This window comes from Acanthochromis polyacanthus, chromosome 17, assembly GCF_021347895.1.
Source record: "Acanthochromis polyacanthus isolate Apoly-LR-REF ecotype Palm Island chromosome 17, KAUST_Apoly_ChrSc, whole genome shotgun sequence".
NCBI lineage: Eukaryota > Metazoa > Chordata > Actinopteri > Pomacentridae > Acanthochromis > Acanthochromis polyacanthus.
Window position 1 is genome coordinate 8,992,458 of NC_067129.1, and position 15,170 is coordinate 9,007,627.

Genomic DNA, 15,170 nt, shown 5'->3' on the forward strand with positions numbered 1-15,170 from the left:
ATGGGGGCGCGGATCACAGGCTTAAGTGTCAGTTTTAAAATTTTCTGTACTGTTTTTGCAGGGTTACAAATTCAGACGGTCCAAAATCCTGTGGATATGGTGAGTGACAGATTTTTCATTTGATCCACTTTTATTAGGTGCACCTGTAAAATGTAAGGCAATCGGGCTCATATTCTGGCATAAAATCTCATTTCAGCATAGAAGCTTTTTCAGTTTGCCTTGATGCTGTCAAAAAAATGTCCATTCTAATGTTTTTCTTTGTCCACCTCATTAAAATGCTTGAGTACATATTTTCTATAAATGGTGTTGGATCAAATATTCACCTCCAATGTGGTATATCATTGTCTTGAAAATTGGTATCTTTCTCAGTTTTTCTTTCATCCTGATTGGCGTCTCTGTTTTATTTCCTCATCCAATCAGAGTCACCGTTCTCGGGCCTCCAGGGTGCGGCAGCATGTCCACTGTGATTCCTGCTACAGTCGGCGCTGCAGGGCTCGGGTGGAGGTCTCTGTGTGCTGTGCCGTCATCCCCTGCCGTCTGCTCTGTGGTGCCGTCTTCCACCTGTGCAAAGAGGAGGATCACCTGCTGCTCTGCCCCAATGTGAGGGTGCCCTGCCTCAACGCTGAGTTCGGCTGCACGGTCCAGCTGCCCCGATCCTCTCGGGCCGCTCACCTCCAGGTGTGTCCGGCCAGCGTGGTGAGCTGCTCCATGGAGTGGCTTCGCTGGCTGAACGACGACACGAACCCACACAACTTCAGAGCCCTGCAGGATAATGTGATGGAGGAAAGAGAGGCTCAGGGGGAGCCTCTGGACCTCGCCATGGCTCTGGTGGATCAATCAGAACTGTACAGCCGCCTGAAGATGAAGCCCCTCTACCCAGAGCTGACGGAGGCTGAGGAGGAGGAAGTAAAGGATGAGCAGAAAGAGGAGGTGGCAGTTGGAGGGGTTGTCAACTGTGTCAAAGAAATCAGCGAAGGTGAATCATACAACTGCTTCAACAGGACATAAAATAATCACTTTTGATAAGACGAATCCTCTAAGATAACGAATCATTGAGTCAGGAGTTGAATAAAAGGCCCTGAAAACATGAAACCTCAGAATATTTTCTCAGCTACACTCCTATTTTAAGTGCCGTGGTTTCACTCTATTACAATGTTTTCAGTCAGTCCGATTAAACCCCCACTAAGAATGTGTTTAAATTTGTGTGTTGCTTATTTGGTCAGATTTTAAACTACATCATCAGGTGCTTTAGGAATACAACGACAGTAGTTTGCAGTATAGTTAGGATAAAACTCTTTCTCACTCACACACATTACAGTTTCTTTAACCCTCCTGTTGTCCTGCAGGTCAAAATCGACCTGTGTTAAAGTTTGAAAATGTGTAAAAAAAAATAAAAAAAAAAATTCACAGTAAAACTTCTGATGTCCAAATTTTCAACATTCTTGGGAAATCTTTGAGCATTTTTTGGTGGGAAAAAAAGAAATGGTAAAATTTTTCTTTAAGAACATTCACAAAAAAAAATCAACCAAAATCCAGCGAAATTCGCTGGATTTTGGTTGATTTTTTTGTGAATGTTCTTAAAGAAAATATTAAAAGTTTTACTGATATATATGCAATCACTTTAGATGTTTTTAGGAATTTTTTTTGAAAGATTTTTACTCATTTTTTGAAAATATTTACAAGAATTTTCTTGCCAAGTTTGGTTGATTTTTTTAAATAAAACTTTTAAGGAATTATTGGAATTTTCTTCCTGAAGGTTTTGCAATTTTCAGAAATTTGGGGAATTTTTTTGCTGAATTTTTGGATTTTTTTCAGACAAGGAAACAATATTTTTTTGGTCCCCGTAAATGACGACAACAGGAGGGTTAACTTTCAAGTTCGTTCTTCTAATCTCTTCCGATTTCTGTACTTCTGTCCTGTAGATCTCCCTGCAAACAGCTTGTGTGAGAACAGTGTTGAAGAAAAGGCTTCACAGAACACTGCAGGATCAGGTTCAGGCCTAAGCAAAGAGAACTTCAACATGTGTGAGCTGATGTTCAGCATGGAGAAACGTGCCTGTGCTGTCGCTGAGGAGAACTTAAACAATCCCAAACAAAACACAAAACCCGGAGAGAAGGCGAAGACAGCTGGAGATAGAAAGGAGGCTCAGAAGCAGGACAAAGCATGTGCAGAAAACAAAGCCACAGAGGGAGACGCTGCGACCCAGAACTTCCCTCCACCGGACACGAGTAAGACCGGACATGCCCCGTGGCAGGAAGGTGTGCTGGAGCGTCTGAGGGACGAGCTCACCCCACACGAGTACAACATGTATGTGGTGCATCATGGCCGCATGCTGGTCGCCTTTGGGCAAGTGGAGGCTTGTACGCCGAGGGAGAAGGACTTTGTCTACGGCAGCCTGGAGCCAATTCCAGTCCAGACGCTGCGCTCTTTCAAGGTTATAGCAACAGTTATTTGCTGTAAAAACAGAACATGCAGTTGAGGTGTTCCGACACCTTAACTTTACTAAACTTAATCCAACTACTTCTGTCACTTTTCAAGTGTAGAATCGCTCTATGACTAAAAGGCTTTCCATTGACCTTTATGTAGGGTCATTCAGAACAGCTACACAAACAAGAGATATCAACGTGTCAAAGTAGTTCTTATGTTCATGTTAATCTTAAAGTGGGCACTCACATTTTTAGGATCTGTTTTATCAAATCTGGTGGTGTGTACATACCAACAGAGGAGTTGAAAATGCACAAATAACAGAAGCTAAGAGCTCCATTGGGATAAAGCAGCACACAGCAGTATTTAAACCTTGAAAAGCTGGTTTCAAATCTTAAGTATTTTTCAACAAGCTGTTTCAAGCTGACAGTGCCATTGCAACAGTAAAGGTTAAAAATAAAAATAGCGTATATACATAAATGCCAGAGTATTTCACATTGCAGTCATTGCAATCATTCATGTGCCAGGCTAAAGACAAAGACGTTGTCCTTGTCATGACCAGCTGCTCACAGAGACCATGAGGCTCCCAGTGATTTCAGAACAGACACTGGTTTCTTTTGTTACCAGCAGATGAAAGAGAAACAGAATATTCTTGATAAAGGAACTGCAGAAGGTGTGCAATGACTGAAGTCATTTCCACAGAAGTATTGACATGACGTTTTGATTGTGAGTCAAGATAAACTTATTCACTTCAAAAGTTAATTACCAGATAGTTGCCTGAGCGTGATGTGGTAAATAGAAATGACCTCACACTTTTAGAGAATTATCCAGCAACCTTACCCTCAAAAAACACATAAAAATACATTTATTTTTGCCTCAACGTAGTCAAAAGTCAATCACACTGTCTAGAATGACAACATTCATGTTTGCATTTTCAGTTATTATTTTATAACATACTTATAGATGTGACTATTTAAGCTTTTGTAGTGCATGTTGATATTGTGACCCCAGACAGATTTACAGCTGCTGTGGTGGAAGCTAATGTGGATCCATATTAATGAATAAAGAGTGCGGTAGGTGCAGGTCTGTGGTGCAGCTTTATGCAGCTAACCTCCAGGGTAAGGTAATGTCGTGTTTTCAGAGGCGTCACTCTTACCTAGAAGCTTCTGACTCCAAACAGAAGAGATGATGCTGAACTGTATGTGTTGCGCCTTAATGCATTTTTATATACTCATATATATATATTTTGTAATTTCATGTATTTCTTCCTGTAAGGTCCCTGTGAGCTATCACTACAGGCGGCGGGTTCATTTGTACGATACAGCTTCCAGAGCTCAAAGTGAAACCCGTAGTGTGGACACATCAGACCTCGAAGCAAATGAAGAAAATGTGTTTGCCGATGAAGCGGCAGCCACCCTGCTGGGCTACGCTGAGCAGGAGGTCATGGGTCACAAGGTAGAAAACATCTTCAAACTATGAAATGCTTCGGAAAATGTTCATCAGTAAGAACAGCTACACATAGTTTATGACCATTAAAGGCCTAAAACATGAGAAACACTGATTTGTGATTAAATGGTTTCCCCTGCAGATCAGCGAGTCAAAGGCAGCAGATGGGCTCTATGTGGACATTGGAACGCAGACACATTCATTCCGCTCGGCTCCGTTTAAAGCGAAGACGACTCTGTCAGACGTGATGGTTGACAGACCGCTGGAGCTCAATTTGCAGCTGCAGGCAGAGAGCGTCAACAGCAGACACAACAGAGCCAGCAGCGTCTTCACCTTCATCTGCGGTCACACCTTCCACCGCAGAGAGTTCGCCACACATTTCAGGTGTCTGTAGATAACTTTGACAACTGAACAAATCCATTTGTCCATTAGCGAAAGGTTGCAACCAATTAAAGATGTGCGCTTGAAGATAAATACTGTTGATGTAGAACTGAAGCAGAATCCATTCTCATTTCTCAACATACAACCTACACAGCACTTGGCCATAAGTGTACATTGTTTTCTGTCATCTCCTTTGCAGGAATGTGCACAGTGACATTCAGACGTGTCTGAGTGGATGGTTCGAGCAGAGATGTCCTTTAGCGTATCTGGGATGCACCTACAGCCAGAGGAGGTTTCATCCATCCACACATAAAGCCACCGTCACCTACAAGTGAGTCACAGGCATCAATCCAGACTCCAATATTTGGGTCTAGCATTTATCTAAGTGATCAAAAATTCCATTTATGGATTTTGGTCCAAAATGTAGTAGAGGGTTCAGACTACACAATATCAGCAAACAGCATCTCTCCATGACAGTTTGTAATCTTAGTCCTCATAGTTAACAACTGATTCTGCATTTGGGACGTGATGTATTGGTTTGTGAACCACCGTACTGCTCTGCTTTATCCTTTATCTTACTAAAAATGAAAATGTAATTGACAAAATTAACATTATGCTGTATTAAAAGAAACTTGAAACTAGCAATTGACCCCATAAACAAATTTCAAAGATGTTTACCGAGACAATAAATCAAATGAGAATATGGGTCATTTCCTCTTAGACTTCTATACAACTGGGCTTTTTTCTGCAACCACAGAAGTTGCCCCTGCTGGCAGTTAGAAATAGTGCAGCTTTTAGCCAATTCCCCAGTGGCTTCATTTTCCAGACCTGAAAACTACTTTCATCTTTAATGTACATCTATGGGTGTGACCAATGAATTGATCCAAAGCCATTTACTTTCTTGTTTGTTTTCATTCTTGTCACCGGTAGTCAGTCCCTAACATCTTCTTTGCTTAGTCTGAAAGAGTGAAGATCTTATAAAGAAGAGCAGATATTGAGTTTTCTAAATTTAGCATCAGACTCTGCAGTTATTAGATAAGGGAATACTATCAATTCCTACTCCGTGCAAGTGATCATCATTTCAGGGAAGCATTTGTAGTTCATCAGACAGAGCCTAAAGTTTGTCTATTCTGTTGAAACTCTGGCAGCTTCAGTATAAACATACACTATAGCTGCAGTGATCTGCTGTGACGACTCGACAAAAACGGTCAAAAAGTGCATGCTCAAAGGGAATGCAAAAAAGGTTGGAATTTGTTGGGATTCTCTGATTTTTAAGAATCTTTTCCTTACTATGTTACGTGCCTCTGACATGACATATTTTGTAAATTAATGTTACGTTACTTAAACTGAAATGAATTCAATTTAAAAAGCAGGAAACATTATGGAATTGTGCTTGTGGCTACTTCTGAAACAATGAAAAAATACTAATTAATCAGCTGCTGCAGGACAACAAATAGATTAAAACAACATTAACTGAAGCTGGACTTGAGGTTCTCGACTACACAGAGCCTTAATATTGGACTGAATTTTGAAACTTTCATTCAGTGAAGTTTGTTTTCTTCCTTACAGTAAGCAGCTGAGGAGTTTCAACCTGCGTCCAACCCTTCCAGGCTCCTCCAAAGCTCAGAGGGAGACAGGAGGTCCAGCTGGAGGTGGTGAGGACTCTCTGAGCTCGCTGCCCTATGAGGTGCTCTGCCACATGGCCAGCTTCCTGGACAGTCTGTCCCTGTCGCAGCTCGCTCTGGTGTCCCAGCTCATGAGGCAGGTGTGCTGGTCGCTGCTGCAGGACAGAGGGATGGTGACCCTCTGCTGGGAGAAGAAGACCTACTCACATGGAGGAGCCAAGTGGAGGGCCAAGCCAGTGAGACATACACACTACAACAACCGGTTTATCACAAGCTGTGATCCATGTTTTCTCTTCTCCTGACTCTGCTCCTGTCTCTGCAGGTTTGGGAGTTTAGTCATCTCTTCTCTTCAGTGGATTCGTGGTATATGGCCGACATCCCTCCTATATCTGCTCATCTAAAAGTCTGTCCTTACTATGAGACCTCTGTGCAAAATGAGCGGGTTCCCCTCCCGAGCATGACTGAAAACCAGGGGGGCAGCCAGGAGAGATCGAGTCTTGTCCAGCACTTCATGGAAAACAGATTTAAACAATGAACTGTCCGACTTAATGTCAATAACTTACAACAACTATGCCTCCTATCATAGCACTTTACAGAATAAATAAAACCCGTGTGACTGGTGATCTGTATGTACAGCTTTGATTTCTTCACTGCAACATTTCTGATATGAAAAATATTTAGTAGGACTTATGTATGTGCATATCCTGTATATTGTATAAGATTTGAGTCAATTCTGTGGAATTTTCACTAATGAAGACTTATTGTCTTAAACAATAAATGCACTTGTTCTGCACTGAATCCAACCCAAAGGTAAAAGTTCTTTATATGAGGGGTGTTTAATGGTGTCTATTCTGTAGCAGAGATGCAATATGTTGGAAAAAAAAATACTTGGGTAGAATTTGATTTTAAAATCCAAGCTGTGGTCAAAGTTTTGCTCAGGTTTAACCCTCCTGTTGTTTTCATTCCCAGGCACTAAAAATATTGCTTCCTTGTTTGAAAAAAAAAATCCAAAATTCTGCAAAAAAAATCCTCAAATTTCTGAAAATTTGCAAAACCTTCAGGAAGAAAATTCCAGTAATTCCTTAAAAGTTTGCCTTAAAAGTTTCACTTTTAAAAAATTCCCCAAATTTGACAACAAAATTCTTGTAAATACTTTTCAAAAAATGAGTAAAAATTTTCCAAAAAAATAATAAAAATATCTAAAGTGATATCAGTAAAATTTGTAATATTTTCTTTAAGAACATTCACAAGAAATCAACCAAAATCCAGAGAATTTCGCATAATTTTGTTTGATTTTTTGTGAATGTTCTTAAAGAAGCAATTTTTTCCACAAAAATATGTTTAAAATTTTCCCAAAAAGGCTGAAAATTGGACATCAGAAGTTTTTCTGTCAAAATATAGTTTTTCCTCACATTTTCAAACTTTATAACCGGTCAATTTAACCCGCAGGACAACAGTAGGGTTAACTGTAACACTGCTGTAGCATGTGTAATTCCTCTTACACTTCCAACTTGTCACCCAGAGGCTTTATGGATTCCCATTTTTTGCTGCTACCATCACCTCCCTGAAGCTCCTCCTCCTGCTCCTTCTCGGTGGCACTAGTGTCTCCTCATACAGGCTGCTTTGTTGTGAAGACAGCTGCGCGTACGACCACAAGAAGGTTATGAGGAGGTTATTCCGACTCCGGCTGCCGCAGGATCCACTCACACGGAGAGAAACGCTAGCAGCGACAAGGCTCGTCCGACTGCAGCGAAAAAAGACAAACCAGCGTCTTTTTGCAGCCTGAAGATTCTGCACGGCTCTTTTGTTTCCTGCATCGCTGCTGCATCAAGGACAGACACACAGAACCGAAGCGACAGGAGGATCCATGAGAGAAGCTCTGCACAGCATCCCGCTTCAGTATCACGGTAGGCCACGGTGATGGATGTACGGTTACAGGTGCAGAAACCAGGAAGCGTTTAGGGAATGAATGAGATCCAACAAGACAGAGGAGGCTGGTCTCAGATAAGAAGATAATCATCTAATACACATCTTAAATCTTGCATGAAAGCACTGTAACATAGTATTAGTGGTGGGAAATCCCAGTTGAAGTGAGTATAATCCTGAAAATACACTACTAACACATGGCTTATCACTGCTTTTTGATGATTAGAAGCAATTTTATTCATTAGCAATGGATGATTTAACCCTGGAGTTGTCCTGTGGGTCAAATTGTCTGAAAATGTGGGAATACATACATACATACATATATATATATATATATATATATATATATATATATATATATATATGTATATATATATATGTTCACAATGGAACTTCTAATGTCTACATTTTCAACATTTTTGGGAAATTTTTGAATATTTTTTGGTGCAAAAAAAGAAATGACGAGTTTATTTGCAAAAATAGATAACTCCATTTTATAAATTTTCAGAAAACTTTTTTATTGTTTACTTTCAGATAATAATAATAATAATAACAACAATAATGATTTATTTTTCTCTATTTTGTCATGTATTTTTCTACTGAGTCAAATCTGCTCAACTTCAGTTTGATATTATCTCAAGTAAACAATTAAAAAAAGTTTTTTGAAAATGTATAAAAGCGGAATTATCTGTTTTTTGCAAAAAACGCATGTTAAAAAATGTTTATTTAAGAACATTCACACAAAAAAATCAACCAAAATCCAGCGAAATTCACTTTAGATATTTTAAGGATTTTGGGGGAGATTATTACTCATTTTTTGAAAATATTTACAAGAATTTTTTTGCCAAATTTGGGGGATGATTTTAAACAAAACATTTAAGGAACTACTGGAATTTTCTTCCTGAAGGTATTGCAAATTTTCAGAGTTTTGTAGATTTTTTTTTTTCTGAATTGTTTGGATTTTTTCAGACAAGGAAACAATATTTCTTGGCGCCCGTAAATGAAGACAGCAGGAGGGTTAATAGCTAAGTGCTGCTCTATGCCAAGTCTCCAGCTGGAATGCACAGAGCTGTAGCTTCCTAACATCCATCCTGTGTTTGCAGGTTGTGCAGGGGTCCGGCCATGGATGCAGGGACGCTGGAGCAGCAGGTGGCCAGCGTGGAGAGGGGCATCGCCTTCCTGAAGCAGGAGCACCTGGCCATGCTGACCGGCCTGCAGCTGGAGATCACACACCTGAAGAGGCGCTGTCACGGTCAGTCCTCCTCCTCCTCCACCACTGCTGCTGCTGCTTTCAGGCTCTCAGTGTCCTCCTGTCACCCTGTCTGATCTCTGTCTGTCTGTCTGTCTGCAGAGCTCAGCTGCGAACTGGACTCAAGGTTTCCTGACAGAAATACAGCAGGTAAGAAATTACAACTCCGTGCTGACAAGGAGGAAAATGACATGTGGGATCAATTTTTGATTGTAATTGTGGAGAGGAAGACATCAGTTCTGTTCAAGGGAGGAGTGGGATTTGACAAGGATGATAGACGCATCATTATGGGAAAATGACATTAAACTATTTGTAAGTGTATTAATGTACAGCAGAGTGAGGATCAGTCATGACATAATCTGTCCAGGCTAAAAAGGATTTCTTTTGCTCTGATTTATATAGAAATAATCAATGAGTTTTACATAGTAAGATAGGTAAACGTAAAAACTGATATTAGATTTACTATGGAGATATTTGAATGACTGTAATTCAAAGCTGAAAAAAGTTAGATTATTTCATCCCTAATGAGACAGGTGAGATTATGTGTTTTTGTTGTGTAACATCCAAAAGTTAGGTGATATAGTAACATTTTGTTGCAGTGTTTTCTTCCTACAAAACTGCATTTTTTTAAACAGATTTTTCTTCACTGTGAGTTAAAGAGCCCATATTCTGCTTTTTAGGGGTTTCTCTTTCCTTTAGTACAATATACTTTTTTGTGTAGGTAAAGCATCTGCAAACTTACAAAGCCCAAAATTCATACCAACAGGAATTAAGTTCTCCAACAGAAAACTGCACCCTACCTGCCTGAAATGCCTCATTTGAAGTCCTGCCTCGTTTTCCTTGTCTTATCTATGTCACCATGTAACACATTTGCATAACTCCTCCCTAACGACTGGTTTTGCTCACCCTTAAATTAAAAATGAGCAGTTTCCTTACTGTTATTCCTCACTAGAACCTTTTCTGCTCGAGCTACATTCCTATACTCCTAAATCTAGGGTTACTGTATATAACTAGCATTATCTGGCTTTTGTTAGGAAAACTGATCAATCAGAGCAGATCTGGGCTTTTTCAGGAGGGGCGCCTTTAAAGAGAACAGAGCTAAGATGGATGCCTGTAGCAATGTACAGTCTGAGGAAAATAGTGGATTTTTTTGAGCATTATAGCAAATAAACATATTCTGGTTCAGATTCCAACTTGTGATTGTGCACAACATGGGCTCTTAAAAACTGATTCCTTAAAAGATATGCATGTATGACTAAATCATAGAGAAGAGAGTAGCTGCATGTTTGTGTATTACTTATTTATCTTGCTGAGTGATACAGCAAATGAGGGAGCAAAGAAAGGTATAATGAACAGAAAACTGCATGAAACAAACGAATGATCCATCATGCAGACCAAGACCTGGCAACTTAAGAGAGCATTAATTTTTAAAACCACTCGCGCAACTATTTAAGCTCTGGGCCAGATGCAGTGCTTGATGTACTGTTGCATGCAAAATTCTTCAACCCTCCTGACATTTTTGATGTTCTGGCAAAATGAGTAACATTACAACTGCAGGCGACTACTAAATCATATAAAAGGTGAACAGTTGGAATATAATACCAAAAAAAATATGAAGATTTAATTCATAATCCAGCCAAAATTTTAACTTATTTTAACAAAAAGCAGGTTGCAAAATTATTCAACCCGCTATAAACAATGTTAGGTAAATACGGAAAATTGCAGTACAACTCAAATACTGTACATTTGGAGGTGAATTCAACAGTGACACATGCTAACCGTTGAGTACTACTCATGTCTATAAAATGGGTACACTTTGTGCCAATACTCCCAGAGAGATGTCTCTAAAGTTTAGAGAGGATGTAGTTGCTTTGCACATGAAAGGAAATGGGTGCAAGAAGATGTCCAAGCTCTTGAATGTTGCCAGAGATGCTGTTGGAAGCATCATTTGTAAGCTCAAAGCCACCGGTGCTTTGGCTACACTACATGGTCGTGGTCGAGAAACAAAGGTGTCAGCAAGCACATCAAGATTCCTGCAGAGACAGACGGACAAGAACCCTAGGCTTACTGCCAAGAACCTGCAGGAAGGTTTGACTGAAAAAGGAACTGATGTTTCTGTGGACACAGTACGCTGCACACTCCATGATGAAGGTCTTAATCCCAGACTCCTTGACGGACACCGCTTCTAAAGCCACACCGCAAGAAAAATCATCTCCAGACTGCTAAAACCAACCTATCAAAGCCACTGAAGTTCTGGAAGACTGTTCTATAGACTGATGAGGCAAAACTAGAGCTCTTTGGATCAGAGGTATGTCTGTCACAAGAAGAACGAGGCATACGAGGAGAAGAACACCCTGCCTACTGTGAAGCATGGTGGTGGATCTGTGGGGCTGTGGGGGTGTTTTGCTTGTAATGAAACCAGTAATCTCCAATGCATTGAAGGCACCATGGATACAGGCAAGTACTTGGATATTCTGGCCAAGAATGTCACTGGGTCCGTGAAAAAATTCAGTTTTGGCGTAATTGGGGATTCCGGCAAGATAATGTCCCCAAACACACATCAAAATCAACAAAGGCTTGGTTACAGAAAAAAAGCCTGGAAAGTTCTTGAGTGGCCGTCACAATCTCCAGATTTAAACCCAATCTGTGGTGGGATCTGAAGAAAGCTGTTGCAGCACGTAGGCCTAAGAACATTGCTGAGCTGGAGACCATCGTTTACGAGGAATGGGCTAAAATTCCCAAGGAGCGCTGCTTGAAGCTTGTTAGAGACTAAACCTTTCATCTACAGCAGGTCATTGCAGGAAAAGGGTTGCTGCACCAAGTACTAAAGACACAGCCTCATAGGGGGTTAAGTAATTTTGCAACCTGCTTTATTTAAGAAAGTTGGAATTTTGGATGGATTATGAATTAAATCTTGATTTTTGCTTTTGTATTATGTTTCAACAAGAAAAACACTGGGAGAGTACAGTAGTCTGCCAAGACTGTTCATTCCCTGACCTTGCACAGAACGCAGGCATGTGTATGTTAGGTTACGTACGGATACCGAAACAGCTGACCAAAATATGTAGCGGGACGTGGGATTCGATAGGACTCGGAAACACCCCCACAATTTAATCAATTGTTCCTTGTATCATTTCCGATAAATCGTCAACGATGGATTTGCAGTAGGATCGGAATCTTGTGATCATCAGCAGGCAACTGATGCAGCGTTCACTTGTTGTCATGGTTACAGTGACACCATGCCATCTTGCAACTGGAAATCCTTAGCAAATCCGTGAATCCAGACTGTAAGCCGCATCACTGCCAGAAGCTAATCACTTGGTCCTTGCGTCCTTTCTGACCTTCCCTGAAAATTTAATCTACATCCATTGGTCTGTTTTTGAGTAATTTTGCACATGAACAGACAGATTCAGAAACTTACGTAGATCGTCGCGTAACTCCACCACATTCCTTTGGGGTGCAAAAAGCTACCTGTTCACCTCTTATATGATTTAGTAATCACCTGCAGTTGTAATGTCGCTCACTTTGTCAGAATGTCAAAAATGTCAGGGGGGGTTGAATAATTTTGCATACAACTGTATCCTGAAGTGCAGCCTTTGCAATTGGCTAATTACATTGTTTCAGGTCACAATTTCAATTTGAAATCAATAAATCACTCCAGGGCAAACGATGTGTTTATGTGTGCTTCTCAGAGGAGGAAGCGGAGCTGGTGGCTCGCTGTGAGGCTGCACAGCGTCTCCTGGAAGACCAGCAATGCATGATGGTCGCTGCACGTGGGGAGCTGCGAGCTGGCCGGGCGCGAGCATCAGCCCTCGGGAGGAGCCTCAGGGATGAAGAGCGGCGCTTCCTGGACGAGCTTAAGCGTCGCAGCCACAAGATCACGCTGCTGAGCCGTGAGCTCCAACGGCAAAACGTGACCACGACGACCCTCTGCCACGAGCTCCACAGCGCCCGATTAAAACTGTTCCAGCAGCGTCAGGGCGCGGAGTCGGCTGCAGAGAGAGTAGGGGAAGCTGCTAGTGGTAAGGAGGAGGAAGAAGAAGACGAAGAAGATGAGGAGGATGGAGATGGTGAAGGAGAGGGTTCGGACTGGCTTCTGTCTCCGCCTCCTCCGGCGTCTCCCAGCCAACTGGAGGAGAGACACCGGAGGCGTGTCAGCGTGAGGGAGGAGAGAGTCAGAGCCTGCGTCCCCCGGGAGAGAGTGACATCACCGCAGAGGCCACACCCCATGCCTGACCCCGCCCTCTTCCTGATGCCGCTCAGGTACCGCCTCCTTCGCTTAAACCAGCCAATCAGAACGCAGGACGGAGAGGGGCTGGAGGACGAGTGGGAGGACATAGAGGACGGTGGCAGGGTGCACAGGAGGGTGGACATGGGAGCAGGGGAGGGAGAGACTGCTCTGTGATGAAGACTGAGAGGAGAAGTTGTCTTCCAGCAGGTCTCTGCCAACAAATGATGCAGTTATTCCAGAGAAAAGTTCAGATGGGAGAGATGTAACCTCGTGATTGTCTGTAGATTTCAGGACGTGAGTTAGACATGTAGAGTTAGTTGCACAAGAGTCGTATTAACTGAATTTGTCACGCTGCAGTACAACATGTACTTTTAACATGTGAAGATATGGGGTCGAAGGAGAGACTGGTTAGTGGTTCATAAGGATGCCTTTTGATTTTAACACTGTTGATCACAGCTTTTGCCTATAATTAGTAGCCTTGCCTCTGGGTCTATGAACACTGACACCGTACAGTTCAAAGTGGCAAAAAGTTTTCACTGCACTAGCCGTATTCCAGGTTCAGAGAGTCACTCTAGAAGGCTTAGGGACATTTTGTATGATTTGCACTTTATTAAATTCATGCAATGTGCCTCGTAATGGCAAAACAGAATTCCTGTTGTCATGTTGTCAATTTTCAGAGTTTAACTTCTCAGAGAGGTGTCACCATGAATGTTATCGGTTCTGTTCAAGTGTCTCAGTGACCCAACAGAGAACAGGCAAGCACAATACAAGGACCATTAAACTGAAGCATCTAAATGGAGGTCAGATATCACTCATTTTGTTATTTACACCCATGATTTACCCAGTAGTAGAAAGTACAAGTCATCAAGGGCTGTACTTCAGCACAGTTTCGAGATACTTGTACTTTGAGTATTTCCAATGTCATTCCACTGAAATTCAGAGGAAGAGATTACACTTTCCACTCCTCTGTATTTACCAGCATTTTTCAATATTTTTAGCTACTGGCATCTTTCAAAAAGTAATCTGTAGTCTGGGTCACATTTCGGATGTCCATGATTTGTTACCATCTCCACTAAATAATGATATTCCAATTGAGACTTCACGTGGTTTCATTTCAATAAATGTTCAAATGATCCAATTTCTCAGCAAAAATCAAATATTAGGGAAAACATCCTAAAACATATAACCAGATCTGTGTGTGAGTTTGTTTTTTGTTCTTCTTTTTCTGTCATTAACCATGTTAGACCCGATCTGCTGCCTCTGTAGTTTATAAAGCTGTATATAAAGTAATTCCACCTGCTGCTGACACACCGATGATTCACTATTAATAATCTAATAATGTCATGTATGAGAATGTGTCAGCCTGATTGTGATACTTTAATATTTAGACTAGATTTCACTGCTGATACTTATGTACCTTTACTTCTACAGCAGTATTTTTACATTACTTTATTGGTACTTTTACTGAAGTAAAGGGTCTAAAAACTTCTTTGACATGTCAAAATGTTATTTTTTTTAAAAAAAGGCCTATTGTTGTACACATAACAGTTGCCTTTATGCTCAACTTGTTTGGAGATCCCAAATGGTCTGAAGTTGTACTGGAGCTCAAAAAATTAGTTAGATAATCTATTAGTCATCAGTCAATTATTATAGGACTGATTACAGAGGATTTGCTGCATTTTCTGTTTTTATTATTATAGATCTGTTGGTTGAACAATAAGATACATTTATCCATCCATCCATCCTCTATACACCGCTTCATCCTCACTAGGGTCGCGGGGGGTGCTGGAGCCTATCTCAGCTGACTCGGGTGAAGGCAGGGGACACCCTGGACAGGTCACCAGTCTGTCGCGGGGCTACATATACAGACAGACAATCACACCTACGG

The 15,170-nt window shown here is 41.2% G+C and overlaps 2 protein-coding genes across 2 annotated transcripts; both read left to right on the plus strand.

Moving 5' to 3' along the window:
• LOC110959653 (F-box only protein 40-like) lies at window positions 1-7,083 on the plus strand. Its single transcript, XM_051937898.1, has 8 exons — window positions 1-27; window positions 421-955; window positions 1,878-2,434; window positions 3,700-3,879; window positions 4,013-4,254; window positions 4,451-4,582; window positions 5,821-6,112; window positions 6,199-7,083. Exons 1-8 carry the CDS (start codon window positions 1-3, stop codon window positions 6,409-6,411), a joined length of 2,178 nt encoding a protein of 725 aa, XP_051793858.1. The 3' UTR covers window positions 6,412-7,083.
• A 193-nt stretch (window positions 7,084-7,276) lies between these two features.
• On the plus strand, window positions 7,277-13,931 carry ccdc92bb (coiled-coil domain containing 92Bb). Its single transcript, XM_022206584.2, has 4 exons — window positions 7,277-7,783; window positions 8,906-9,054; window positions 9,154-9,201; window positions 12,744-13,931. Exons 2-4 carry the CDS (start codon window positions 8,925-8,927, stop codon window positions 13,454-13,456), a joined length of 891 nt encoding a protein of 296 aa, XP_022062276.1. The 5' UTR covers window positions 7,277-7,783; window positions 8,906-8,924; the 3' UTR covers window positions 13,457-13,931.
• Window positions 13,932-15,170: the final 1,239 nt, after the last annotated feature.